Source organism: Paralichthys olivaceus, chromosome 11 (genome assembly GCF_024713975.1).
Source record: "Paralichthys olivaceus isolate ysfri-2021 chromosome 11, ASM2471397v2, whole genome shotgun sequence".
Lineage (NCBI taxonomy): Eukaryota > Metazoa > Chordata > Actinopteri > Pleuronectiformes > Paralichthyidae > Paralichthys > Paralichthys olivaceus.
The window spans coordinates 11,576,861-11,603,518 of NC_091103.1; the positions used below are offsets into that span (position 1 = coordinate 11,576,861).

Below are 26,658 nucleotides of genomic sequence, written 5' to 3' on the forward strand. Positions count from 1 at the left end.
ACTCTCTGAAGTGATTCACTGCATTGTGGGAGATAATCTTCGGATGAAACCTGCAATCTGCATTTCATTTTTCCGTCTATTGATTCTACAAATGTCTGTCTGTCTGGGTTTATGTATCTCAAGAGCCATCAGCTTCACACGTGACATTTGTATTGTTAAGGGTGAAAGAAGCTGTTGGTGTGAATTTGGACCAGTCATACGTTCAATCTTAATAAACTTTGAATAATAAGGTGACCAGCGCTCTGTAGCAGCAGCAGCTGGGTCAACGGCAACCACAATTGGTTCTCCAGTTCAGGGTTCCGAGCACTGACTCAAGCTTCCCTGTACTTTGAATAAACAGGTGAACAGCTCTTTGTGCTGCAGCGGTGGTGCAGCTTCAGGGTTCTGAGTCCTGCAGTTTGTTTTCAAAAGCTTTCAAAAGCAACCAGCATTACCACAGGCAAGCGAACAGCCCATTCCAAACAGGCAGGTTTAGGCACTGCATTAATAAACATAATTGAAATATGAGTTCATGTGGTTTTTCACAACTTTAACACCATCCGTATAACAGTTATATGCATTTTCAAGCAAAAAAGATACCGTATGTAGCCTAAATGAAGCTAGTTTAGGTAATATTAGATTTTTCTGGTGGAATTTTGTTTTCCTTCAAATGTTCTGGTTTCCTCAAACTATGCATTTGTAGAAACTATAATCTTCCTGTGGGTGTGGAAATGTGACTGTTAGATAAGTTTGTTTTGCCATAGTGGGCCTGTGATGGTTTGTGTTTTCTGAACATTTCAAGGAGAAAATAACCCCCTGTATAACCTTCATCCTTCCAGCTTCTAACAATATCGACAGTGATATTCAAAGACGGGTTGTTTTGAGCTTCTATTTTCCCACTTTAAGCAATATCCTGTCAGTATTCCAGGCAGACGTTGCTGTTTTTTTTTATTTATTATCACCGTCAGTCAGAGAACCACTCAGCATGAAACCCCTGATGATCCACTCTCGTCGCTTCTGTTGTCAGCAGCTTAAAGACACAATTTTAAAATACGCATGCACAGACTCTGTCCTATTTCTATCATGATCATGAATGGAGGAGAATGTTAGGAAACTTTTACCACTCTCTTTCCTTTTCTGTCAAAGTCAACTGTTTATTTTCATCCTTGTCTTTCATCCTTGTCTTGCTGTTTCATGAAAACCAAATCTTCTGAGTCTATGACTTAAACTGAATATATTTTGTTTTGTCTATTGGAGTCTCACTCATTAACACAGAGTTAAGCTTTTAAAACTGATCAGTGACCCACTTTAGGGTTCATAAGCAGCACAACAAAAAAGAGAAAGAAAAAAGGACTGTCCCGGGGCCCTTGTCTGTTCGCTGCAAAGCAGACAGCTACGCACCAAATCAACAACTGGGAACAGAGTGACAGCTGTCGAGTAACATAGAGCTGAGGTGCAAATAAGGCTGTTCAGATAAAATTTTAAAAAAACTTCAAGACACAACTTAAGACCCTTTTTACATGGAGTGTGTAACAAATGAGATCACTTTAAATGATTCCCAGTGGGAATGGAAAATAGAAATTCAAAAGCCACAGTAGGTAATAATAAATCACATGTTTCACAACAGCCAAGCACACGTTATAATACATTATAAATAAACAGAAATAATTAAGTACAACTGATCAATACAACATATGTGACACAAGAACAGTTAGAGGTAAATCCAAATCAGATTAAGAGGCACAGTCCCCAAACAGCACATTATATATATGTCAGAGTGACTAAAAGTAAAACCAAAGGTTGACTCCTGTCAGTGAGGGATAGAGAAGATGAAGAGCGGTAGAGGAGAAAATGATTCACATGTCCAGATGTCTTATTTTGTTTCTTCTAACGGTTCAGGGACAGTCAGATGAAAAAGGAGGCTACTGATATATGATATGTCCAGTTTCTTCAGTTCACCAGCAGCAGCAGCTCGTGTGATAATCCAGCTCTGCAGCTTCAGCACCAGGAACCATCGATACAACTACCGTGCCGCATTGATCTCCTCAGGTAAACACGATTGTTTTCCGCTCCCCAGTAAGAAAGAAAGGAGAGTTCAGTATCTTCACTTGTGTGTATTGTAGTTTCGAGAGGCTGCACTTTTCCCTAACTAGTGTTTCTGCATTTATTCAAACACATTTCAACACGTAGGATGTTTTGAGTGTCAAGTCAAACTGGAATCAGCTGTCAGTCAAGTTATCTGTGGTGATGGGAATCTTCAAAGCCCTCAGGAGACACAGATGTGTTAGAAGAAGTGTGTCTATTACTGGCTTGAAACATCAAGGAGTAAAGTGATGGGTGATACAGGTGATAACAGGTTAGCAGGTGTAATACCTCCCCAAATCTGAAGCTGTCCTCTGAAAAGGACAGATAATCAAGGTTTACTTAGAAAGACTGTATTTTAAACATCTGGATTTTAGGTCTTAAATCTGAGTATTAGGGTCAAAAATAATATTGCAATACTACAAGAGTAAAGTTCTAATTTAATGAGAAAAGTCACAATATTGCGAGAATAATAAAAAAAAAAAAAGGAAATAAGCAGCAAGGAGTGGTGGATTCTGGATATTAAAATAGAATTACAAATCTCACTGTTTCTAGAAAAACTATGAAACCAAATACCAAACCTTTTATATGTTTCCACATAAAACGATGAGTTTATGAGTAGCCCTATTTCTCCATGACATTAAAAAATCTTAGGTCAAAATATTATGTGTTAGGTAGGTCTGGATCATAATAACATAATTTGAAATAGTTTGTTTTGTCTCCATGTGTTGTAATTCTTCCTCAAAACTGTAATAAAACTAAACAAACAAAACCAACTTGGAAGTGATAACGAATAGTCCACAAAGGTTATTTTCTATTCCGCTACTTCACCTTATCTTCAACAATGGGGAAGTAGAAGATATTCTGGGACTCCTTTATATCTGTTGTGCTTGACACAGGTGTTAGTGTCTCCATTCATTGTGGTCTTAAAACGGTCTTAAAGATACCTTGCTTAAACCCTTTGTATTAACCCACTGATCCTCACGTCTCAAGCTCAGAAACTGCAGATCATATCCCGACGTACACTGGCTCGCATCGTAACATCTTATCTAACTCCTCCTCGTGACTGCAGCCTCACAAAGAAGGAGCGGCCTCCATCTGTCTGTCCCTGACTCATTCAGACGCTGCATACTTTCCTTGGACATCTTCCTACTCTTAGCATCAATAAGAAGGGCCCTGCTCTAGCCTTGGTTGCTATGGTTACTGCTGATGGGAGCAGAGCAGCTGCCGCACATCCTCATCTCGAGATAAACAGTGGACTATCGTGGTTTGTAGTTGACCTTGTGAATAAGAGATATTCAGATGGTTAAAGGAAGACATTGCCTCAAATGTGGGATGAGAGACACGTCTCAGATAGAGCTGAAGCAGGACGAGGCGGTGGATTCACCGACACCATGAACTACTGAGGCAGCAATGGGGTGGAAACATTGCAACTAATCAAATGTTTCTATGGGGGTTTTCTGTCCCGCAATCGGGGAGCTGTGGTTCAGGAGATAGAGCGAGTCTTCATCTTACCAGAGGGTCTTACCTGTCTCCCCTTCTCGTACTATTACACCTGTTATTACCCTAACCCTAGCTTGCATATAAAGTCATTCATGTGCATGAAGAGTTTGCCTCTCAGTCAGACGCATTTACAACAGGAAGATTCAGGTGATGGGTAGAGCCTGGATAGAGCATGACACATGAATTCTGTCTCTTGCTGTCCCTGCACTGATTTACGCTAATGTTGTCCACATTATATGAAGGAGCCTGATTGTGATCTGTGATCGTATCTGAAATGTAAATGATTTGTATTTGTATGGAGGTTTTCCAGTCTTATCGACCAATCAAAGCGTCTTACAGTTCATCCACACATTCATACAGTACATCTATATGCGCTTTTTCTATCATAAGCCATTCTTACATCGTTGGCACAGCTCTCAGGGCTAATCTTGGGTTCAGTTGTTTTGCCCAAGGACACTTGAAGACCGGATCCAGGGATTGCACCATCAACTTTCTGCTGACTGGCCAATCTTCTCTACCGCCTTAGCTACAGCTGCCCATGTGTCCTTAATCCCGCCTGTACTCAAAGTTGTCCACTTGAGTTCGGCTCAGTCAGGAAGAATGAAAGCAGCAGGTCTGAATGGGGTCTGGTCTGTGTGTAGACAACTGTTCTGTACAAGGTCCATCTTACCAATTTAATAATGAGTTTCCACTGCTCCCATGTGGGCAAAAAACTATTAACGCAACTTTTAAGCTGCATTAACTTTACAAACTTGAGTTGAAGTGGCCAACCTGTTAGCAAACAGCCTCCTATTTACACTCAGGAGCAACATTCACATCTGTTTTGTCTCCGCTCACTCCTGAGGGAAAAGTCTGACTTCAAGGTTTCCAAATGCTCCTCTATATTTTCAACAGCTATAGTTGTTGTCGTTTTCTGAGTGCCATCTGGTGCTGGGCAGATAACACAATGTTTCTTTTCAGATGCTTTACACAGAAAACAAATTCATTATTGTTTACAGCAAAGCCAGCAAGAGAAAGATGGATTACGCTCATTCACTTAAGCCTATAACCTGTCAAGTGATGCTACTAAACAGCCTCAGTCAAGGGTATTTACAGCAAACATTAACATCACCCAGGAAGAATTTATGTCCACAGAACAGATCTTCTACTAAGAATTTTACAAGCTGCTTTCAGACAATCACTGACGACAGGAACTTTTCCAGAGGTGCTTTACACGAGAATACAAATGTTCCAATTAATTGCTCTTTTTTTTCCGAAGCTTTTCCTGCCAGCCCCCGAGTGAAATGTCTGTAGAAGTCTGAGCTCCAACCCGTGTGAGAATAGAGCAGGAAAATTCATGGTGAGTGAGTGGGCATGCGGATGACATTTCTAACATTAGAAATTGACATTCGGTGACATACACATAGAGGACACTGACAACGATGTCAACTTGGAAAGAGAAGGAGATTCAAAAAGTTTTTGGCTCATGCTCTACTCAGGTGAGACCCATCGCCTGAAACACATATTGCAGTTGAGATGAATGTGTCTGACCCTGAAAATCCCCTGCTCATTTTATCATGTGTGAAAGGAAAATGTCTGGACCTAATTTTGCAGAGATTTTCCAGAGCTATGTAGGGCTACTTAAAGGGGACAAAAACCTTAGATTTTGTAAATGAAGGAATATTACAAAAAAAAGGATTTTAAGAATCATTTATGACAAGAAATAAAGATCCAAAGTCTTGATAAGCAAACTCATTGGTTCTTGATAAATTATAAAATCCCTTTTATTATGATTTTTTACACAAGTCTGTGGTTCTTTCTTCAGACATTTTCTTGCATACTCATTTCAAAGTCCTGATACGTGTGATTATGTAATATCATGACTTCATTCTAGCAAATGTATGACTTTTTTCTTTAAATATTACGACCTTAATCTTGTAGATGTATGACTTTTGACTTTCCCCATTAAGTGGCTCTAATACTTCATCATGTGATACGTCTTTCAGCTGGGAACAGATGATAAGAACAGAAAACACAGTTTACATTGATCATCATAACTGAAATAAAAAAATATCCTCATTCCTTCCAAATAACAACAATTAACTGTTGTACTCATAAGCTCTGGCTCATAGGATTGTATTGTTCTTTCATTCACAGAAGGCCGACATTTTCCAAAATCATATCCCAGGATCATCTTAGGATAAAGACAATCTGCTGCCATCTGCTCCCCATTCATCCAAACTAGCTCACCGTCCAGTCACACAGGACGACGGTTGCGTTAGGGCCAGAAAGTGCATCTTTGCCAGCCAGTCTTTAATGTGGTCTATTTCGGCACATCAAAGCATCTTTCACAGTGCCTCTCTCTAAAACTTCCCCATCACTTCCTGTCCCGTGTGGCTTCAAAGAGCAACTCCTCTTTCAAATTTTGGATCCACGAGGCCTCTACACAAACAAGCACCTTGATAAATTTCAATCATGCCTCGACGCATAAAGAGATGCAAAAAAAGACGGTGTGTGGAAATCATGCCATTGAGGTGAAAAGATCCCTCACGCTGATAATTTCACACCCAATTAATATATTTCACTTTGCTACCCACCTTTTTCTTTAATCAAATGCCCTTTCTGCTTTTCTGTCTCTACGCACTTTACTTTTTGTTGTCACATTTTAATTGAGCTACGTATTTTTTCAGCAAAATCTGTCACTCAAAAGCAAAAAACGCAGCAGGAGGACGCTCACTTTTCCTCCACTTTCATCAAACAAATGACATTGAATAACCTGCCGTGATCGCCAGACATCAATCAAAATACAATTACATCTCCAGTCTGCCAAATGCCAAAACAGACAAGGAGATAGATGGGGGCTGATGCAAGAGATGAGACCAATAAGATGAGGAAGAGGAGGAGGAGGAGAAGAAAAGGAGAAAGTGGAAGGACAATGATTTTAGAGAGGAGGTGGTGCAAGGCTCTATTTATACCGGTCCGAGTGGAGCTGGGGCTGCAGGGCACTTAGTTGGTTTGGTCTTCTCATTCATCAGATGAGGACTAAAATGGATCATGAATGTTTGCGCTCTTTCTGAATCTATCAGAAGTTGCCCTTGCAGCAGATGCACTGACAGACGGAAGGAGTTTTTCTTTCTTTTTTCTTTTCGTTGGATATATTACATCTCCCATACGTGGCTTTCAGCTGTCGCATTACAATGACAGCTAGTCCGTCTGCTTGATAGATCATTTCTCGAGTGTGGACACTTCATAACGCCACAGTCATACTTGATTAGTCCTCACTCAGCTCTGTCAGTGTTGGTGCTGCACTATTCCAGCTATCAGAACACTTTCGATAGCCCATAGGCGATTCCTTCTGTATGATCAGCTTTGCTGCACATCGGACGGGCGGCACGTTGGTGCAGTGGTTTGCACGTTTTTCTGTTTGCATGTTTTCTCCAGGTACTCTCACTTCCTCATAGAATCCAAAGACATGACATGCAAAATGTACTTAAAGACTCAATAGATAATTTCTCTAATATGTTTGGTTTTAGGTTACGTTTTCTTCACTTAATTTTATTATTTTTCATATAATAATGGACAATTTGTTTTAATAATAATATGCTTGTTAATCTTAAATGTGTATTTGATAGTATGTATGGTACTATTATTGCACTAATTATCATTTTGCACTGTCCTGGTTATATTGTCCTGCATGTATGTTTTAAGCAACTGGATAATTAAATTGAAATCTGTCTGTCTGTCTGTCTGTCTTCATTTTGAAGTAACCTATGAGTGATATCGAACTGAACCATAACATTTCTCTGGAGCAATGATTTAAAAGTATAAAGTTTTGTTGTTATTTAAAAGATATACGCTCTGCTGTGTTCATGTGTAATAAGTTGCACCTGAGTCCTGTGGACACACTCATACAAAAGACTTCTTTAAATGGGATATAAGTGACAAAAAATTAAATAGAAGATACAAAAAAAAGCCAAAAAGGCATTAAATGAGATAATAAAAATGAAAGTACAGTCCCAGGATTGTAAGATGTGAGTCAATTGTCCCATATTAATTTAACTGACAGCAGTGGCAAACAGAAATGTTTGAATCCCTGATTTAAAAAAGCTGAGAGCTGCACAGACCTGAGGTTTTCTGAGAGTTTGTTCCAGAAATGTGCTGAATAAAAAACTGAGAGTTGACTTGCTGTATTTGGTTCCATGAGGACAACTATTACAATCTACCTAATAAGCATTCAATCTCTTTCTTTTTTCACTGTTACATCCCAAAGTCACTGCACATATTGCAAAGAGTTCCTACACTACAGGGCAGCCAAGGAAATCAATGCATGCATATATTTACTGCAACAACCATACACAGCAGTGGGCAAATATGTTGGGCAAACAGGAATTTGAGACATAGCTAATATGTGTGAATTTCCCCACACCTCTCCTTGTTCAAACTCCTCCATCAGGCACAAGCAGCATCAAACGCATATCCAGTCAGTGAATAAATACACTGGCATATGTTTGCAACGCCATATTTGACAGAAATTGTCCAAACACCAACCTCAACTGCTGCCCCAACTGTCCTCAAAAGGATCTTACGCAATCATAACATGTAATTTGTGGGCGCTGTAAATTGTGTGGGCTTTTGAGTGACATAATACATTATTTTCATGAGGAGTGGGAAAACCCTTCAAATACATACAAGGAGGTAAAGTAGACTGGTGAAGGATTAATTGAGAAGTAATAGCTTTAGGTTTTAGCATTAGAGCATAAGGAAGGATTGGTAAACCATAAATTACCATCATGCCTACATGGGCTGCATACTCGACAGAGTCATGGTCGCGGTGCTGGTTTATTACCCGTCGTGTCTGGAAAGGATTACATCTAGGATTAGATCTCTCACAGTTACAGACAGTTGTGGTCTGACAGTGGACGTACTGCGCGTCTACTGCATATCACTCATATTTCAAGGGCAGTGTAGCCGTAGCAACACTGGGTCAGCAGCTGTTTTTCTGTACTTTCTCTCTGCTGCCTCCTCCAAAGCGTTAAATCAGATGCAGACACTGCTGTGCAACACAGAGGACTTAATGATTTGGATGGAAGCCCTCCTTCTGGCTTTTTAAGCTGCCTCACTGTGTGACACGCTGTTTCATCATTACTTTCGACATAAAAAGTTACTACCAACTGTGAGCCGACTTGCCGAGGAGCGGGGACATTAGTTGTTATACGTTACAGTAAAGTCTTTTCTGCAGGAGAAAAAAACTATAACGCGACATAAGACGGCCTCTGTCTCAGGCCACAGCTGGTAGATATGGTTGTCATTACGTGCTCTGATCTCAAAGCTTGCCGTTCGCTCTGACCTACATACACAGACGGTTCCTTGCCAAACAAGATATCCACTGTATGAAAAAAAAGGTGACACCTACCGCTGACTTGATTAGACGGGCGCTGGCATGAAAGCAAAACCGTTTCTGGAACCAAATCAAAGACACGAGGCATCTTGAGACTTTCGTCACTTTGAGTAAACTGATTTTCAGGCCGTGTTTTATTGTTTGAATCAGTAAAGAGCAGATCTGAAAATTATGAAACGATCCCCTTTTTTCATCTCTTTAACATCGGGCTAAAAATGTGTCTGGAGCTCGGTCGTGCTGCCACAGGGAATTAGTCACTGAAATGCTGGAAGTGTAACATCCTGCTCCATTTATCACCTTAAAAATGTGATGCAAATTAACTCCGCTCATTTTAACTTCCTCACAGGAAGTCAGGCAACACCGAGCAGGCAGTCAAGTCACGACACATAAAAGTCCTGGTCCGTACGAGGAGCAACACTGAAAACATGTCATTCCTCCTTCAGAATAAATGTTCTGGATGTAGGCCATGTGATTTGTCAGATGTGTGATGTGATATAACAGGAAGTAGCTCTTGACATTTTCTGCTCGATGGTGCTCTCAACCTGTTGATCTCTTAGCTCCCCCTCGTCATTGCTCTGTTGCCATGGTGACCCTGCAAGAGGAATGCTGGCAGAGCAGAGAAAACTGGGTCTCATAGTGGGAGTCGACACTGGACATGCATCATCGCTCTCCTCCCGCCGACTTTGTCCCCAAAGACGACGAAGAAAAAGAGGAGGAATTGTTTTAAGGAGCCACGACGGTGAGGATGCAGCGTTTTCATTCCGTGAGAGAAGGTCCGAACCAGCCGACTGTTATTTGCAAAATCATTTACAGAACACGTCCAAACAATGACAAGATGAGGGATGACAGGAGGTATCATCTGAACTGACAACACCAAATACCACTCAGTGCTTTTTTTCCTGAAAATAGTGGTCAATGTGACAAAAGAAGACTGTCTGGTGTTTTATATTTTTTGGGTTATTGTCAGCAAATTTCATGAAACAACAAAAGTCAACAATGTGGTAGTTCATCTCATGCCAAATGAACTTTTCACTCTGTTTGGGCCTCTCGTCCACACGGAACACAGGCATTTTTACAAATGTGTTCCAAAGTGCAGATTTTCAAAACCTCCCCATTGTTGCTGTGTTCCAGAAAGGCCTGTCTTAGATAAAGTGACAAAACAGATGTCAAATAATCATGAACAAAGATACAAAGGGAAAAAAGAGGGGCTTCTATTGATTTAGTTTTTAAGTTAGGCCATCTACATCAAGGAGAATAAGCTCACTGAGCATGGTCACGTGGATCTTCTCTGAATCATTGATGTAGAAATGATCACAAACAAAGTTGGACAGAGATTAAAGAATATCCGTTCAAAAACATATCCGCAGTAGTGCAGACAACGCATTAATATATCCTGACTCTCATTCTCTCTGGCTCTGGGCCTCAAACGTATTGGTTACTATTGAAGAGAAATATACTTAAAATCCTAAATTCAGTAGGTACTGTCGATTTGTAGAGAACTATTTACAGCGGTGGATGGATACACATGTTGTGCTGCCCAGTGCAGCAGAATGGTCTCAGGGATCTTTTATATTCTTTGGGAAACAGTGGAGCTCTGTGGCTCAGAGGACGATATGAATACCCAAACTTTGGCTACTGAGGCAATATTAATGGGATTAAGTCATTGTTATTTAATATTTCCATGAGACTCAAAAGCAGAATTCAATAAAACCGTGTGGAAAGTTTGAAAATAGGCCAAAGAACAAGTCGTCATTAGGGGGGAAATTCAGGCCTTTTAAAGGAGTCGATATTAAAGTTATTAATATTGTTTCATGAGCTACTTTGAATGAGATGGAAAATATACTTTTATCCTGTAAAGGTCACTACGTGTATTTTAATGTGGATCCATATGAGGATTCAGCATTTAAAATATTTTTGACATTCAATCCATGGACGCATTGTACCAAGTCAATTAACAGTTCAATATGTGTCAAAACCACACACATAGTAGTATAAAAGAATAAAATTAAAGTTAAAGTTACAAAAGTTTCTTGTTGTGAACATAAGAAGGGCAATTTCATAACTGTGAAGCACCCCCGCTGATGAACAGCGATTGACGGCAGATCGATAAGGTTTGATGTGATCAGAGTGGAGCTGCTGAGGATGAATCAGCAGGAGCTCCAGACAGGATTGATTTCTTCTAGCAGAGAGTTTGACTCTTTTCCCGACAGCTCAGACACAAGTGTAATGTATGACACTTACATCACTGCCCACTCGTCACTCAACACTGAACATAAAGTTGAAATAATCTGTTTGTAAAAGAAATTAAAGATGTTTCCACACCTGAAAGTCTGAAACAAGGTTTGCGTCTGGCGTCGTTGTCAGTTCAGTTACATTTGCTTCCTTTTTTTAACGCAGTCCATAGAAAAGAACAGTAGTCTCTCTATTCAACTGTCTTAACTTGAAGTTATTTAAAGTAGATTTGCATGTAGAACGTCATACAAGTAAAGTGTATTCAACTAATTCATTTTATTTCAACATTTTGAGTTTGATGTTCGTGTTAGCGACGCCCTCCTCCAACTACAATTAGAAACTCTTTTAACAAAACCCGCAGGTTTAGTTGTAACTTCTCCATTATTTCAGGCTTACTTTGTGATGAATACATTTCCAGCACAATCCCCAAACAGACAGCCAACATTTTTGCGAGGCACCTCTGCTATCAACTGGCAGACAGTCCCAGCTGTTAGTACGAGCTAATCTCTGTGTCTGAAGCCCGGGGCTGGTGACTGCGTCTCGCTCCTTTCCCTGTCGGAGGTGCTCTGCTGGTCCTGATGGGATTTTTGGGGATGAATCTGGCATTTATTGTCTGCGGCTAAGAGGCGATGTTCATGACGCACACCATACACACACACAAACACATGCACCACTGTCGGGCTGGCCTGTCTCCCAGCTGACTTCATTAAATAACTGTGGGAATACTCGGCCCACTCCGGGGAATGACGGGAGGAGAGAATGGCTGGCGTAAAGTCTTTTATTATCGTTGCCTTCCTTGGCAACCCACCCACACATGTATGTCTGTCTCTGCTCTTTCACTTCGTCTCGGTGGGTCTTCAATCCCGCTCACACACGCACACGTCCGCCGCTCTCGGGGTCTCGGGACGCCAGCCTACTACAAGAGGCAGAACCAGGTTACAAGCATGCTTTTATTGATTGCCCTGATTACCTGATTCTGCCCAGCTGTCGGATCACCGGCTGAGCCACTCCTCCCTGTTGTCCAGCAGTGGGCGCCCTAACCATACCCCACCGCCACATACCCCCACCGCCCGACTCAGGCCGGGATCCCGCCGGCCGCAAGCCCACCCCCCCCCTCCGCCGAGCGGGAGAGGAAGTCGGCCACGACCATCCGGGTACCCGGCCTGTGGATCACCTTGAAGTTGAATGGCTGCAAAGCCAGATACCAGCGAGTGATCCGCGCGTTGGCATCCTTCATGCGGTGGAGCCACTGGAGCGGGGCATGGTCCGACCAGAGGGTGAAAGGGCGCCCCAGGAGGTAATAGCGGAGGGCCCCGACCGCCCACCGAATGGCGAGGCACTCCTTTTCCACCGTACTGTAACTCTTCTCCCGCTGAACCAGCTTCCTGCTAATATACAGTACGGGGCGGTCGGTCCCCTCCACCTCCTGGGACAAAACGGCCCCCAGCCCACTGTTCGAGGCGTCTGTCTGCAGGACAAAAGGGAGAGAAAAGTTAGGAGTATACAGCAGTGGCTTACCACAGAGGGCTAGCTTAACCCTCTCAAACGCCAGCTGACACTGCTCCGTCCACTGGACCGGATCTGAGGCACCCTTTCGGGTCAGGTCGGTCAGGGGGCTGGCCAGCTCTGAAAAGGCTGGAATAAAGCGTCTGTAGTAACCGGCCAGACCCAAAAACCTCCTGACCTCTTTTTTCGTCTTGGGCGCTGGGCAGGCCGCAACCGCTGCGGTCTTCTCTACCTGCGGCCGCACCTGTCCGCCCCCCAAGTGGTACCCCAGATACCGTACCTCCCTCCGTCCCACCGCACACTTCTTCGGGTTGGCCGTGAGCCCCGCCCGCCTCAGGGACTCGAGCACCGCCCCCACCTGCCGCATATGCTGCTCCCAGGTCTCACTATAAATGATCACATCATCTAAGTAGGCTGCAGCATATGCGAAGTGCGGCCGCAGAACCCGGTCCATGAGGCGTTGAAATGTGGCTGGGGCCCCGAACAACCCGAACGGAAGTGTGACAAACTGGTACAAACCGTACGGAGTGGAGAAGGCCGTTTTTTCCCTGGACTCTGGAGACAAGGGGATCTGCCAGTAGCCCTTGGTCAAATCCAGTGTCGTGAAAAAGCGAGCCGTGCCTAGCCGGTCCAGGAGTTCGTCGACCCGGGGCATTGGATAGGCATCAAACTTGGACACCGCATTCACCCTCCGATAATCCACACAGAACCGTGTTGACCCATCGGTCTTGCGCGCAAGCACCACGGGGCAACACCAGTCACTGTGGGATTCTTCTATTACCCCCATCTCCAGCATGGCCTGAAGCTCCGTCTGCACAATTTTCCGCTTGTGCTCCGGCAAACGATAGGGCCGTGAACGCACCGTCACGCCCGGGGGGGTCTCTATGTGGTGGTGTATGAGCGTAGTGCGTCCTGGCAAGGGGGAGAACACATCGGCAAACCGCCGCTGCACTTTCGCAACCTCTGCTCTCTGGCTTGGCGAGAGATGGTCGTCATAACTGACCGGGGCAGAATAATCCGGTTTTGATACCTCCGGTCCCAACTCATCTCTCTCGATCACCGTGGTAGCCAGAGAAACAGAGGCCACCTCTCTCCACTTTTTAAGGAGGTTGAGGTGGTAGATCTGTGTGGCCCCACCCCTGTCAGACCGCACTACTTCATAGTCTACCTCCCCCACTCGTCGTGTGACCACGAAGGGCCCTTGCCACTTGGCGAGTAATTTGGAGCTAGAGGAGGGGAGCAATACAAGGACTTTATCTCCCGGATCAAATGTTCTTAGTTTCGTCCCTCTGTTATACAGGCGCTGCTGACGTTGCTGGGCCTGGAGCAAATTCTCCCGTGATAATACCCCAAGTGAATGGAGTTTTGCTCGCAGGTCCAGCACGTACTGAATCTCGTTTTTGGAAGCGCTCGGACCCGTCTCCCAGTCTTCTTTTACCAGGTCCAAGACGCCCCGAGGTTTCCGGCCAAACAACAGTTCAAATGGGGAAAATCCTGTGGAGGACTGGGGAACCTCCCGCACTGCAAATAACAGAGGGTCTAACCATTTATCCCAATTGCGGCTATCCTCGTGCACGAACTTACGAATCATGTTCTTTAGTGTCTTGTTAAACCGCTCCACCAGCCCGTCGGTCTGTGGGTGGTAAACACTAGTCCGGATTGAATGGACGCCCAGCAATTCATACAGCTCGCGTAGTGTACGTGACATAAAGGAGGTGCCCTGATCCGTCAGGATTTCTTTCGGAATCCCGACACGGGAGATAACCTGAAACAGTGCCTGCGCCACGCTCTTCGCGGAGATGGTCCGCAGCGGCACTGCCTCGGGATATCGCGTTGCGTAATCCACTAGAACCAACACAAAGCGATGTCCCCGTGCACTCCGGTCTAATGGCCCGATGAGGTCCATGCCAATTCTCTCGAAAGGTACCTCAATCAGTGGAAGAGGGCGCAACGGCGCTTTTGGTGTGGCCGGCGGGTTAACCAGCTGACATTCGCGACAAGACGCGCACCACCGACTCACGTCCGCGCGAATGCCCGGCCAATAAAAGCGGGCCATTATCCGGTTCAGTGACTTCTCATACCCTAGGTGCCCGGACATGGGGTTATAGTGAGCCGCCTGGAAAACCATTTCCCGACGGCTTTTCGGCACCAACAACTGGGTGATTTCTTCTCCTGTCTGTGTGTCACGGCTCACACGATACAACCTGTCCCTAATGATCGAAAAGTGTGGGTGAGAGTGTGCTGCGTTCGGAGAAACAGCGGAGCCGTCAATACTCACCACCTGATCGAAAGCGTGGCGGAGGGTCTCGTCCCGAGACTGTTCGAGTGGAAAATCGTCCATGGGGCTCACCGGGGGGATTAGAGGAGCCTCCGGGCGAGGCTCCGCTAGTCCCGCCGCCCCCCCGACAGTCTCGGGCTCTGTTTCCCCGGTGAGCACCGCACACAACTCACATTTCCCTACCGCACGTGAACGCACCCCCACCGCCGCTCTCGCCTGTCCCCGGAACCCCGGCCAATCTGTGCCCAAAATCAGGGGGTGCGTGAGACGGGGACTAACCCCTGCCTCGACTCTATGTTTTTTTCCCTTATATGAAATTAGCAGAGTCACCACTGGGTATTCGTGAATATCCCCATGCACACACCTCACCTTCACCCACGATGCCTCCATCAATGCCCCCGTTCGAACCAAGCGCTGGTGGATCATCGTCTGATTACAGCCCGTGTCCAGCAGAGCTTGGTGTGTACCCCCCTGTATACATACCGGTATATGGTACGTCTCTCCCGGGCCGTGGGAAGAGGCTGGCGGCCCGGCCACCCTGACCAGCTGCCCCACCTCCATCAGCGGGCACTCCCGCCTGAAGTGGCCCGACTGGCCGCACCGCCAGCACTCCTGCCCCGGCGTTTGAGGAGCCCCCCATGGTGCCGGTCGACCCGGCGCGTAGGCTGGGCCCCGAGGAGCAGCCTCTGCTCTCGCATTCCCCGGTCCCGCGGGCGGAGCCGTCCCGCCGGGTAGGGGTGGGGGAACGCGTTTCCTTGGGGCCGGTATGGGACGCCCCGCCGGGACGCCCTGCTGCCGGGCTTCCTCCTTCTGACTCCTCCGGGGAAGGGAGAGGTGGTCCTCTGCCAGGATGATGGCCTGTTGCATGTCAGCGGGGCGGTGGCACTGGACCCAGTTGGCCGTGGAGGTGGGCAAGCCGGCGATGAATTGCTCCAGCGCCACCTGCCCCACGACGTCCTCCGCCGAGTTGTGCCCTGGCTGGAGCCATCTCCCCGCCGCATCGAGGAGCTGCTGCGCGTAGGCGAAGGGGCGGCCGGCTTCCCCGAAGGTGAGGTCCCTGAACCGGCGTCGGTGTCCCTCCGGTGTGCAACCCAGCCGGTCCAGGATTGCCTTCCTCAGCCGCTGGTAGTCCTGCCGAGAGGAAGCCGGCAGACTGTGGGCGGCCAGCTGCGCCGCACCGGTGAGCAGCGGCAGCAAACGAACCGCCCTCTCCTCCTCCGGCCACCCGCAGGCCTCCGCCGTGCCCTCAAAGAGGTCCAAATACGCCTCGGTGTCGTCCTCCGGTGTCATCCTCTGGAGGGACACCGCCGGCGGCCGCCGGGAGCTAGTCCCCGGCTCTGGCGGCGGGGTGGCCGGACGCTGGATCCACTCCCGCAGGAGAGCCCGGTCCTCCCGCTGTTCTGCCGCGATGGTTGTGAGTGCCTGGGTCTGCTGCTGCTGCATCGCCAACAGGCACTGTATTGCCTGTTCCCAGCCGCTCTGTCCCTCCATTCTCCTCTCCGTCCCTGTTCGGGCGCCACTTGTGGGAATACTCGGCCCACTCCGGGGAATGACGGGAGGAGAGAATGGCTGGCGTAAAGTCTTTTATTATCGTTGCCTTCCTTGGCAACCCACCCACACATGTATGTCTGTCTCTGCTCTTTCACTTCGTCTCGGTGGGTCTTCAATCCCGCTCACACACGCACACGTCCGCCGCTCTCGGGGTCTCGGGACGCCAGCCTACTACAAGAGGCAGAACCAGGTTACAAGCATGCTTTTATTGATTGCCCTGATTACCTGATTCTGCCCAGCTGTCGGATCACCGGCTGAGCCACTCCTCCCTGTTGTCCAGCAGTGGGCGCCCTAACCATACCCCACCGCCACAATAACGTAATGTCAGTTCAACTTATTTGGCAAGTTGTGTGTGTCTGAGGGGGAGACGGCTACAGTCAATCCTGCATCTGTTACACACTCATTGACTCTTTTTCAGAAAAGAAGGTCAACACAGCAGTGGATGACACACACTCTAACACTAAGGCCCTGCTCAGACCTGCTATTAACATCCATCCTGAGAGATCTGATCACAAGTTGACAGAGTTGGCTTCCTCTGTTCACACCTTATGTCAAAACGTGTTTCTCCTGTGACCACTTCTGATTGGATCTCACTTCCCTGCTATATATGCAAATAATCACGTATGTCATTTGTGTTGGTGAAGATCGAATTATGTTGTTTCTGCCCAGTTTGAGTTTACAGATGTGTCAGATGGGAATGTTTGTGCTGTGTGTGAGAGGAGACTCAGAAGGTATTAAATGAGTGAATGTGCACAGCTATGAAGAAAGATCTTACCAAAAATTCATCATTATAGGGCAGTGGGACAAATCCACATATGTGCACTGAGAAGCGTAGATGTGTTTAAACTGCAGCAGGTTAGAGACGTCAGTGGACCTGGTGGTCCTGTAGAAAAAGTAGAAAAAACATGTGTGTCCCAGACCACCTCTGAATGTGATCTGAGTGATTTCCTCTCAGGACACGTGTGAGTGCTCTCACCTGAACTTGTGATCGGATCCCTCAGAACAGATGTTAATACCAGATCTAAGCAGAGGTCTAAAACACATCCAGACCAGAATCTGTTTCCCATCAATCTGTTTCCTCCTCCTTGACCCCCTCACCTAGCTTTGCGATATCTTATATCTAACAATGATCGAGGTAATGCAATCATGGAGGCCTGTCCAGAGGGGGACAAATACGTCAAACAAATACCATCTGATTGGCTTTTTAATTGTTTACTAATTTGTTATCCTCGTGGTCTGTGGACATGTGACCTGCAATTTTGACTGTGATCATTTCCTATACATGCAACACTGTCACACTCTAGATGTTGTGTTTGCATTGGACATATTACGTTCTCATTTTTATATTCCCCTTTGTTTATGGTATATTCCCCTGAAGGTGAGAGGACCCTATTGTTTTGTTTAAATTGCATCTTTACATACTTACTTAATTAAGTAAAGATACTTTTAGGGTTAGTGTGTAACTTATCCCTTTGCTGGTGCAACAAGACAAAATCCCCCAAAGTGGGACTAATAAAGGAATATCTCATGTTAAAATCATTTGAAAGCCTGGGGCTTGTTGGGGTTTAAAGGATGATGGGAGGGAGAGAATCATCTTAATCTACTGAAAAAACACATCACTCCTAAACTCAGATGGCAGCCGGATTCACCAAAAATGAAACAGTCCTGAAAACCTTTGTGACTTATACTGTAATCAGTTCAGTTTGTGTTGATACTGCACTGCAGGCACAGGTGGTAGAATTATTTTGTCTTCCCCCTCTGCATGATAATAATGTAATATTAACAAAATAACACACACACACACACACACACACACACACACACACACACACACACACACTGGGAAACCTCCCTCTTGCCATATCCACTCATTAATTTGAGAGCAGCAGCAACAACAACTAAACATCAGAAGTGACAGTGATGGTGTCGGGTTATTACAGGGCTGAATTACTGCTGAGTAAGAGCAGTTCTGCCCTCTCTTATATTATACAGCACACAGTGACACAACTCACTGCTCCATTTAAGTTAAAAATAGCATCAAGGGCAGACAAAAAGCAATTAAAAACAACACCTACGCTAAACCACTGGGAGAAATGTAATTTCTTTATCTGGGACACGGAGGGAAGTTTCAGCTGCAGACACAGAGATGAGAGCTCTGGACATAATGACTGGCAGCAGATAAAAGAAAGAAAAGAAATACAGATGCAGATGTGAGAAGTCAGGTGTTCCAACGTGCAGATACTGAATAGGTTCTATTCAACCTGTGCTATTCAGTCTGTAGTGAAAGATGTCTATTATGTTTTAATCTTACTTTACTCATTTTATTTAGTTCTTTTACTTCTTTCACTTTTTCTTCCACATTTTTGGGCCGTTGTAACCAGTGAAATTTAATTTGACAAAGGTTGTTTGTTTGTTAACAGCTTAGTTGATCACAGCATGAAGTAAGGAAACATCACATCCTTTAAAAGACACAAATAACTGTGAGCAATGAGTAAAGACAAACATATTAAACCAATCAACAAGTAAATGATCCGACTGAATAGAGGAGGAAGTTGATCTTCTTAGACTATTTTTGCTTAAATAATGTACAAATGAATGTGTGCACAGGCCTTCGCTCTGACTTTAGCTTAGCTGAGTGCAGTGAGGGAGCTGACGAGTCATATATCAAATCTACGAGTTTGAGCTGCCATAACAGAACCACACGTGACTGTGGCCATTGATACGGCCTCAGTGTTTGGTGCTGAAGCTCTCATGTCCGCTGCAGATCATGTTTCATCTCCTGTATCATCAATATGCATCAGTCCTCACCTCCTCGTGCACTCACCACAGATCAAAAGGCCGGCTGATGTGTGATATGGAAATGACCAAAGCCGTTGGCCACGAGCCGTCCTGATTTAAAGCAGCACATCTGAGGACGACCACATGAAGGGCAGTGACAGCTCACTGATGATAACTCAAAGGAGGCTTTTTTCCTGCTGTATCCAAAATATCAGCAGGGTTGTAAAGCAGCCTGTTACCACAGTAACGCCGCCCGCTTTCATCATACAATCTGTAACTAATTACATGAGGATGCATGTTTCCCAAAACGCAGCAGTTTACCATCTGTTTGCCAGGTTAAGTGTGAAAACTGCAATACTTACTCACTTAATAAACCAGAGTCTATTTTTATCTAAACTTTCTACTTTGGATACTTGATAATCTAGTATGTGTCCTTACATGTTCTTTATTAATGGTGAACTGGTCAAAAATAGATTTAAATTGTGGCTTGTAATTGCAGCATGTGGGTACGAGTCTACCTTTAACATTTTCATTCTCATATTTCTACTCTAATGCTCTGTGATCTTCAAATGCTTTTCATTGTTTGCTTTATATTCAATTTTAACTTGTAAAGCACTTAGCATCTGTATTTCAAAGTTGCTATATAAATGTAAAACATCATTTAAATATTATTATTGTTTTTATACTGTAATAATACAAAAAAACAATAATAATGAAATGTGTCTTTATTCAGAAATAGAAGAGAATAGGAATCAGCCTCCTGGAATCAGACGTGTGACGCGAAGCAGCCTGTTTGGTGTATGTCCCTCCGCTTTGTCTTGATTCTGCATTGCAGTGTGTAAAAGGTAAGAGCACATAAATAGAGGGGGACGCCATTTTTCAGCCTTAGTGGCGGAAGAGCAGATATTCACACGACAGAATAAACATGTGGAGAACTCGTGATGACAGGACAGAGAACAACACTGCTGTGTTACACTAAACAAACCAGTGTGAAGATTCATTGCATATTACCTGAAGTGTTTGTAAAGATGGTATGAAATTAATCACTAATGACAATAATAATTGTTTGCTGCCCTATTTTATTTAATTACTACTTAGAAAAACACAGCGGAACATGTGGAGGATCCTCTGAGACTGCATTCCACAGAACTGCTTCAGTAAATAGAGCAAAAAAAAAAGAACCCAGCACACACACACACATAGATATATATGCTTATGTAAAAGCATATTCCTTGAGGCCTCTATATTCCCTCGGACTAACAAACCAGGGATATCAAAGACACCAAAGGCTGATGATGAGCTTTGAGCTGCGCTTAATTGAATGTAGCTCAGACTGAATCTGTAGCAGCAGAGTGATTGGCCCAGGGAGACAAGTATAACTATCTCACACACACACACACACACACACACACACACACACACACACACACACACACACACACACACACACACACACTTTATATTTACTGTATATGGAGATGTTGTCATGTTGAGCCATGATTTCCAAATGAATTTCTGTTCTAGGAATTCTATTCAAAGTTTACCGCTGCCTTCACATCTCAATGTCGAATTGTTCTGCTGCCGACTGAAAACAATAAATCTGCAGAGTTTGAGATATTTGACATGTTTCTAACCAAATCATCAAGATTAAAGAGAACAGTGCTTCGTATGTCAACATGCTGCTGCTTTATCCAGTTTCCTCTAGGTTTAAATTTGGATCCAATGCAACATTAGAAATATGAATGCATATAATCAATATAAGTAACACCATCATGTCTGCACAGTGAATATGAAGCCAGCAGCTGGGTACTTTAGCTTAGCATCAAGACTAGTAGCAGAAAGAGCTCCTGGCTCGGTGACAGACTCAGCCTTAAGAAATGATATCCTGTGTGTTAAGTTTTGTCTCAGTGATGCTGTCAGTGAAACCATCAGAGCTGCCAGGTTTGCCATTTCCACCAGTTTTCAGTATAGACTGAAAATAAAGATGGACACGGCACCTCCACTTCCTCCAACTGTGCAAAAATGAAGCCAAAATATCCCTGATACGGGGGCCACCATAATGATGACATCATTTGGAGCCAGGGTCAGCGCAGGTGTGGAGCCGTGGTATCAAGGTCCCACTAATACATATGCTAAATATATATGTTGTTGGACTTTTTTATCGTGTCCCATCCACTAACATGGTGGGGTTTATGGTCTACACTGCAGCCAGTCACCAGGGGGTGTTTGAGATGATCTGGCTTTTGGGTAGCTGCCATTTGTCCACCTTTATATACGGTCCATGGTTTCCTGTCTTTATGCTAATCGAAGCCAAGGAGTTGCTATTGCTTCGTCCTTCGCAGAGATGAAAGAGGGAATAATCTTCTCATCTAAGTGTTTTTCCCAAAATATCAAATGATTCCTTTATTATGTTCTTACACTGAGTGACAGGAGAACATCAGTACAAAGCCTGAGAGTGAAACTCAGAGCAGTGACTTAGGTGTTGAGAGGACGAAGAGCTAAACTCTTGGCTGAGATTTGTATTAAAAACAAGATCAGAAAACATCCCGTCCATCACAGTTCTGACTGCCTCTGTGTGAGCTTATTAAACCAAGTCTGAACAGTCTGCTGCAGTAAAAGATGAATTACTTCTGTGCTTCTTGGCTATATCACCTCTTTCATCATCTTCAGTCCCACGTCCTGTCTCCAAATAAAAAGAGTCCACTCTGCGTTCCTGATGCTGAGCCTGTAAACCTAATTTCACTCTGCAAATACATATGATCCACTGCCTTCATATCACTGAATGGCTGAGCACCCCTGCAAGAGCTTCCTGGACCTGCTTCTTGACAAATGGCTGTTTTGCGCTGCCACGGCCCTATTGTCCGTTTGTGTGTGTGAATGTGTGTGTGTTTGTGTGTGTGTGTGTAGCAAGTTACCTTATCCATCAGGGTGCACAACAGGCCATTCAACCTTTCAATAATGAATAAGCTCGAAGCTGAGAAGCCAATAACTCAGAGAAAGACGAGTGGCAGTGATTTCCAGCAGGACGTCTCGCCCGCAGCCTTCCCCAAAAGGTGCAGGATGATATGAAATCTCAGTTAGTTTAACAAGTAGAGTGGGATTGTTCCCACTGGTGCCTGAAGCTGTGGTTTGCATTAGAGCTTATTTGATACCTACAGTATAGAACTACAAAACAAAAACAGAGCCATGGGAATAAAACCACAAAACATTATTTCAAAATGTTGCAAAATATAATAACATAACAATCTTCCAAAAACTGCAGTGGACAGCAGGAGTGCATGAACCAGGTTAAAGTAACTGCCTGTACGAGATACTCAAAGAAATACAGTGAACGACAGTGTTGCCATCACTACAACTGGCATCCTGTTGGTAACTTTCACAGACCTGTTGCACAAAAGAATTCAAACATAGAAACAAATATTCTAGATCACATTTTTCATGTGTGTAGAGAAGCAACATGAGCACGAGGAGAAGAGCTGAAGCTGGAGCACAAGAAATCTGAGAGCAAGCGACAAAATATCGGAGTGAAGGCATTACAAAATCTGATATCGATAAGTCCCGCTCTCTGACTGAAAGACGATGCTCTTGAAAAAAGACAAAGAAAAAAAACATACTCTAATCCGCCCAGGTTTGACAGAGAATTTGAGATAAAAGTGTAGAGAGGGAGAAAGGAGGGTGACATTCGATAATTACGTTGCTAAGCTCCAAAACCAAGACTACTCTCTTTAAGAAAAGATTCATGATTTCCTCTCACCTGCTCTCCTCTTCCCCTTTTCTCATGCTCTTTCTCTTTTCTTTCAAGGTATCTCAACAACCCTGGAGGGGCAATTGATTGTGCAGCCAGCACATAGGGTCAAATTTGGCAGCAGGGATAAGTGACTTTTTAAATCTGTTGGCCAGACAAAAGCAACAGAATCTCACTATGGAATGGGTGGCTACAATTTTTTTAATCTTGACCTTGTACAAGTAAGGAAGGTCAATGTTACTGCACACGTTTACACAACCCTGCAGCTGATTCTTGTATTTGAGCGAGTGATCCTTACCATCGGATAAAAGAGAAATTAACAACAAATTCAAAAAACAAGAATACAACGTATTCATAAAGTACTACTGACATTACAACTACTAAGCTTATAAAAAAGTACTTTTTCTTACATTATACAGCATCAACATGAGGCTCAAAGCTCAGGTCATCATCAGTGACAGTGACAAGATATTTATACTACAGCCTGATCCTAAATGAGGACAGGAGAGACGACTGTGGGATTCTTCTTCCCAAAATCTATACTCATCTCTGAAGTCATTGATGTCAAAGGACGACTAGCACCAGTCTGTGAACTCTCTGGGGAGAGACACTATGGCTGCACCCATTCTATTATGTTTCCATCTGAAAATGCATCAACTCTGCTACGGATACGTCTGGAGTCCACACCACTCTGTAGTTTTAGAGTTGCAAATTTCAAATGAAATATAGTAGTATGGATGTAGACAATGACAAGTGAAAACTCAATGATATGATGCCCCACATGCTGACTTCAATCCATCTTTCTTGTTTCCCCCTAACTCATTATCATCCTCCTTTTCCTTTCCTTCTATCTCTTTCTTCAATCTCATCCTCTCTCTCATCAGTACTGTTTTGCCACATGCAGAGGTCAGAGGATGCAAACAAGCACCACGCTCAGCCAATCAGGTCATTTATCGAATCTCCATTCAGCGCTGCTCCAGTTTCCACGGAGAAGAAACAACCAGTGGGAGGGAAGTGACGGGGGAGCAAGAAAAAAAATCAACAATTCCCCTTGGGTCCGGCCGAGAGAAGCTGAGCTTTGCCTCTTAGGGATGGATTGAGATGAGGTTGATGTTGTCATCTCTGAATTTTGAGCCATAAGAGGACTGAGAGCTTTTCACGAGATGAGTGACGTGAAAGATGCGACTGAAAGCTCTCCCCCTGGGAATGTGTAGTACGGCCTCAGTTCAGGCTGCGTGATGCTGTCGTCCTGTGAGGTTTGTGTGGAGCAGAGCGCAGTGAGGTAACAAACTGCAGCTGCTTTCTATTCTGAGACATGAAACCAGGACAGACAAGGAGATCAGGAGATCAGGTCCTAGGCTAAAAGCTGCACTGAACAGCTTCAGTCCTGCCTCTACACCAGCAGCATGTGCATCTGTACATTCCTTCCACATGCACACACACGAAAGGCACATATAACTGAAAAGAAGGGTGTATGGCTGCCACCTGTTGGTTGTTCTAGTTTACCCAGTCCTCTTTTCTTTTTCCCTCAGCGATAATGCAGTTGACTCATTTATCCTCTCTGCTGCTGCGAGCACATGCTCACTTTCACCCCAGCATGACTCACAGGCCCGGCTGCTTATTGAGCCTATAGCTGCTAAAGCTCAGCCACAGTCTGTTTGTTGTAAAGCTCAGATGAATTTCATGCAGTGCAGTTGAGCTGGATTTTGCAAAAAATAGGACAAATTGAGGCTGTTTCAGGACTTTAAATGTCATTGAATTGGCAGAGATGTAAAACCACAGCAGGAGGAGGAACAAAGTTGTTTAGGTCAACTTCAGAGAACGTGTAAAAGAATGTGTGACACTGGTTTATCCGTATTAGACTTATCAGAACTTGCTGTCATTTCTAATGCAAATCATTTCTGAGGGATCTTCTAAGGGATCATCAAGTGCTACTCAGACCCACCCCAAGGTTTTTATTTAGACATATTTATGGATTTTATAAAAGAAACAGACAAAATGTGAGTGCAAAGAGCACAAAGTAAGTTTGTTTGAGGGAGTAAAACTACAAGAGCGAGGTCATTATCACACACTAATATAGATAATGGTAAACATGCAAATACATTTATTGAGCACAACATTTTTTTTTTTACCTTACAGCACAAATTAGATCACAACATCTTACACGACCGGCTGTTACTTTGCACCACTTTTAGTTTGTGGAGAGAAGCAAAACTAAAATTGTCCAATGTGCTTTTGTGTTACTGTGTGCGTTACTGTCCTGTCCATAATGTCTAGTGTCATTGTGTCACCTCTGTCTGTGTGGACATCTTTGTTATTTTATACATCTCACTCCTGACACACACACACACACACACACACACACACACAATGATCTCTCCTACACACACTCGCACCTCACTCCTTTCCTCCTGTTGCCACAGCAACGCAGCACATGCTCCTGAGAAAAAAAACATCCGCGAGCAGCAGAGGAGCCAGAACGCCTCTCACATACCGTCACCTACTGTACGACACGCATACAAATGAAAACACTCCGGTGATGCAGGTTTATCACACACATCAGGTGGATTCTCAGAGGATTCAGCAGAAAGGTGGTGGTAGTGGTAGGAGTGATATTTAATACAGGACAGAAGGGAGAACGGATCCTGGAGACTCTGATGTGAAGAATGCGATATAGAAAGATACAGTAAAGTGATCGAATTCATTTCAAAAGTGAAATGATACAAAAATAAAGCATGATGTGTGAAACCTAAAGAAACACTCACACACACTGAATGTGTCCCTACCTCACAGTTGCGTCCCGTGAATCCCTGGCTGCAGGTGCAGGTGTACTCCCAGGTGTCCTCCGGCCTGCCGGCAGAGGGCAGGGCCAGGCACAAGCCCCGGTTGAGGCAGGGGCGGCCTTCGCAGGGGTCCGGGCGCGGTGAGGACTGGGTCGGGGTGGGCTCAGCTGGAGCCGGGGTGTCCGGGGCCAGCTGGAACGGAGAAGGGATGGCCCCGATGCTGCTGCCGCTGCTGATGCTGCTGCTCAGGAGCAGGAGGAGGGGGAGAAGCAGGGGGGATGTGAAACGGCGCACAGAGTGTGTGGGACGGCAGCAGGGAAGTGCCGGCACACTGCACAACACACTGGTCCTCATCCTCCTGGTTCTTCTCCTTTCCTCCTTTTCTTTGTGATGGCTGTTTCTCTCTTCTCCTTCCTCGGGTCGTTGGATGGGCTCAGCAGCAACTGAGAGGTGTGAGACTGTGTGTGTGTGTGTGTGTGTGTGTGTGTGTGTGTGTGTGTGTGTGTGTGTGAGAGAGAGAGAGAGAGAGAGAGAGGAGGCTGTAGGGATGCTGAGCCTCAGCAGGGAGAGCGACTCACTGGTGGTGATGAGGCTGAGGGAGAGAAGGTAGGGATGCTGGAGGAGAAGGGGAGGGCTCTCTGCTCTTTTTTGTCTCTGAGTCACAGTGACGATGGGAGCTGACGACACTCACCCCTCCGCCCCTAACACCACACACACACGCACACATTCGTCTCTCTCTCTCTCTTCCAGCTTCTCTGACATGCAGAACACACTGTGCAGAGTCGTGGAGGAGCTCTGCAACCTCCTCATTTAGAGTCTCATCGTCCATAACCTCTCCTTCCAA

The 26,658-nt window shown here is 44.9% G+C and overlaps 2 protein-coding genes across 2 annotated transcripts in view; both read right to left on the reverse strand.

Moving 5' to 3' along the window:
* Positions 1-26,428, reverse strand: part of dner (delta/notch-like EGF repeat containing) — a 57,565-nt gene extending 31,137 nt beyond the window's left edge. The window contains exon 1 of the mRNA XM_069535080.1: positions 25,818-26,428. Coding sequence (XP_069391181.1) covers positions 25,818-26,168 — 351 coding nt within the window. The 5' untranslated portion in view covers positions 26,169-26,428. The remainder of the gene's footprint in view (positions 1-25,817) is intronic.
* On the reverse strand, positions 11,938-16,819 carry LOC138412054 (zinc finger and SCAN domain-containing protein 32-like). Its single transcript, XM_069534666.1, has 2 exons — positions 15,441-16,819; positions 11,938-12,089 (listed from the first exon to the last, which is right to left on the reverse strand). The coding sequence occupies exons 1-2, from the start codon at positions 16,446-16,448 to the stop codon at positions 12,087-12,089; spliced, it is 1,011 nt and encodes a 336-aa protein (XP_069390767.1). The 5' UTR covers positions 16,449-16,819; the 3' UTR covers positions 11,938-12,086.
* Positions 26,429-26,658: the final 230 nt, after the last annotated feature.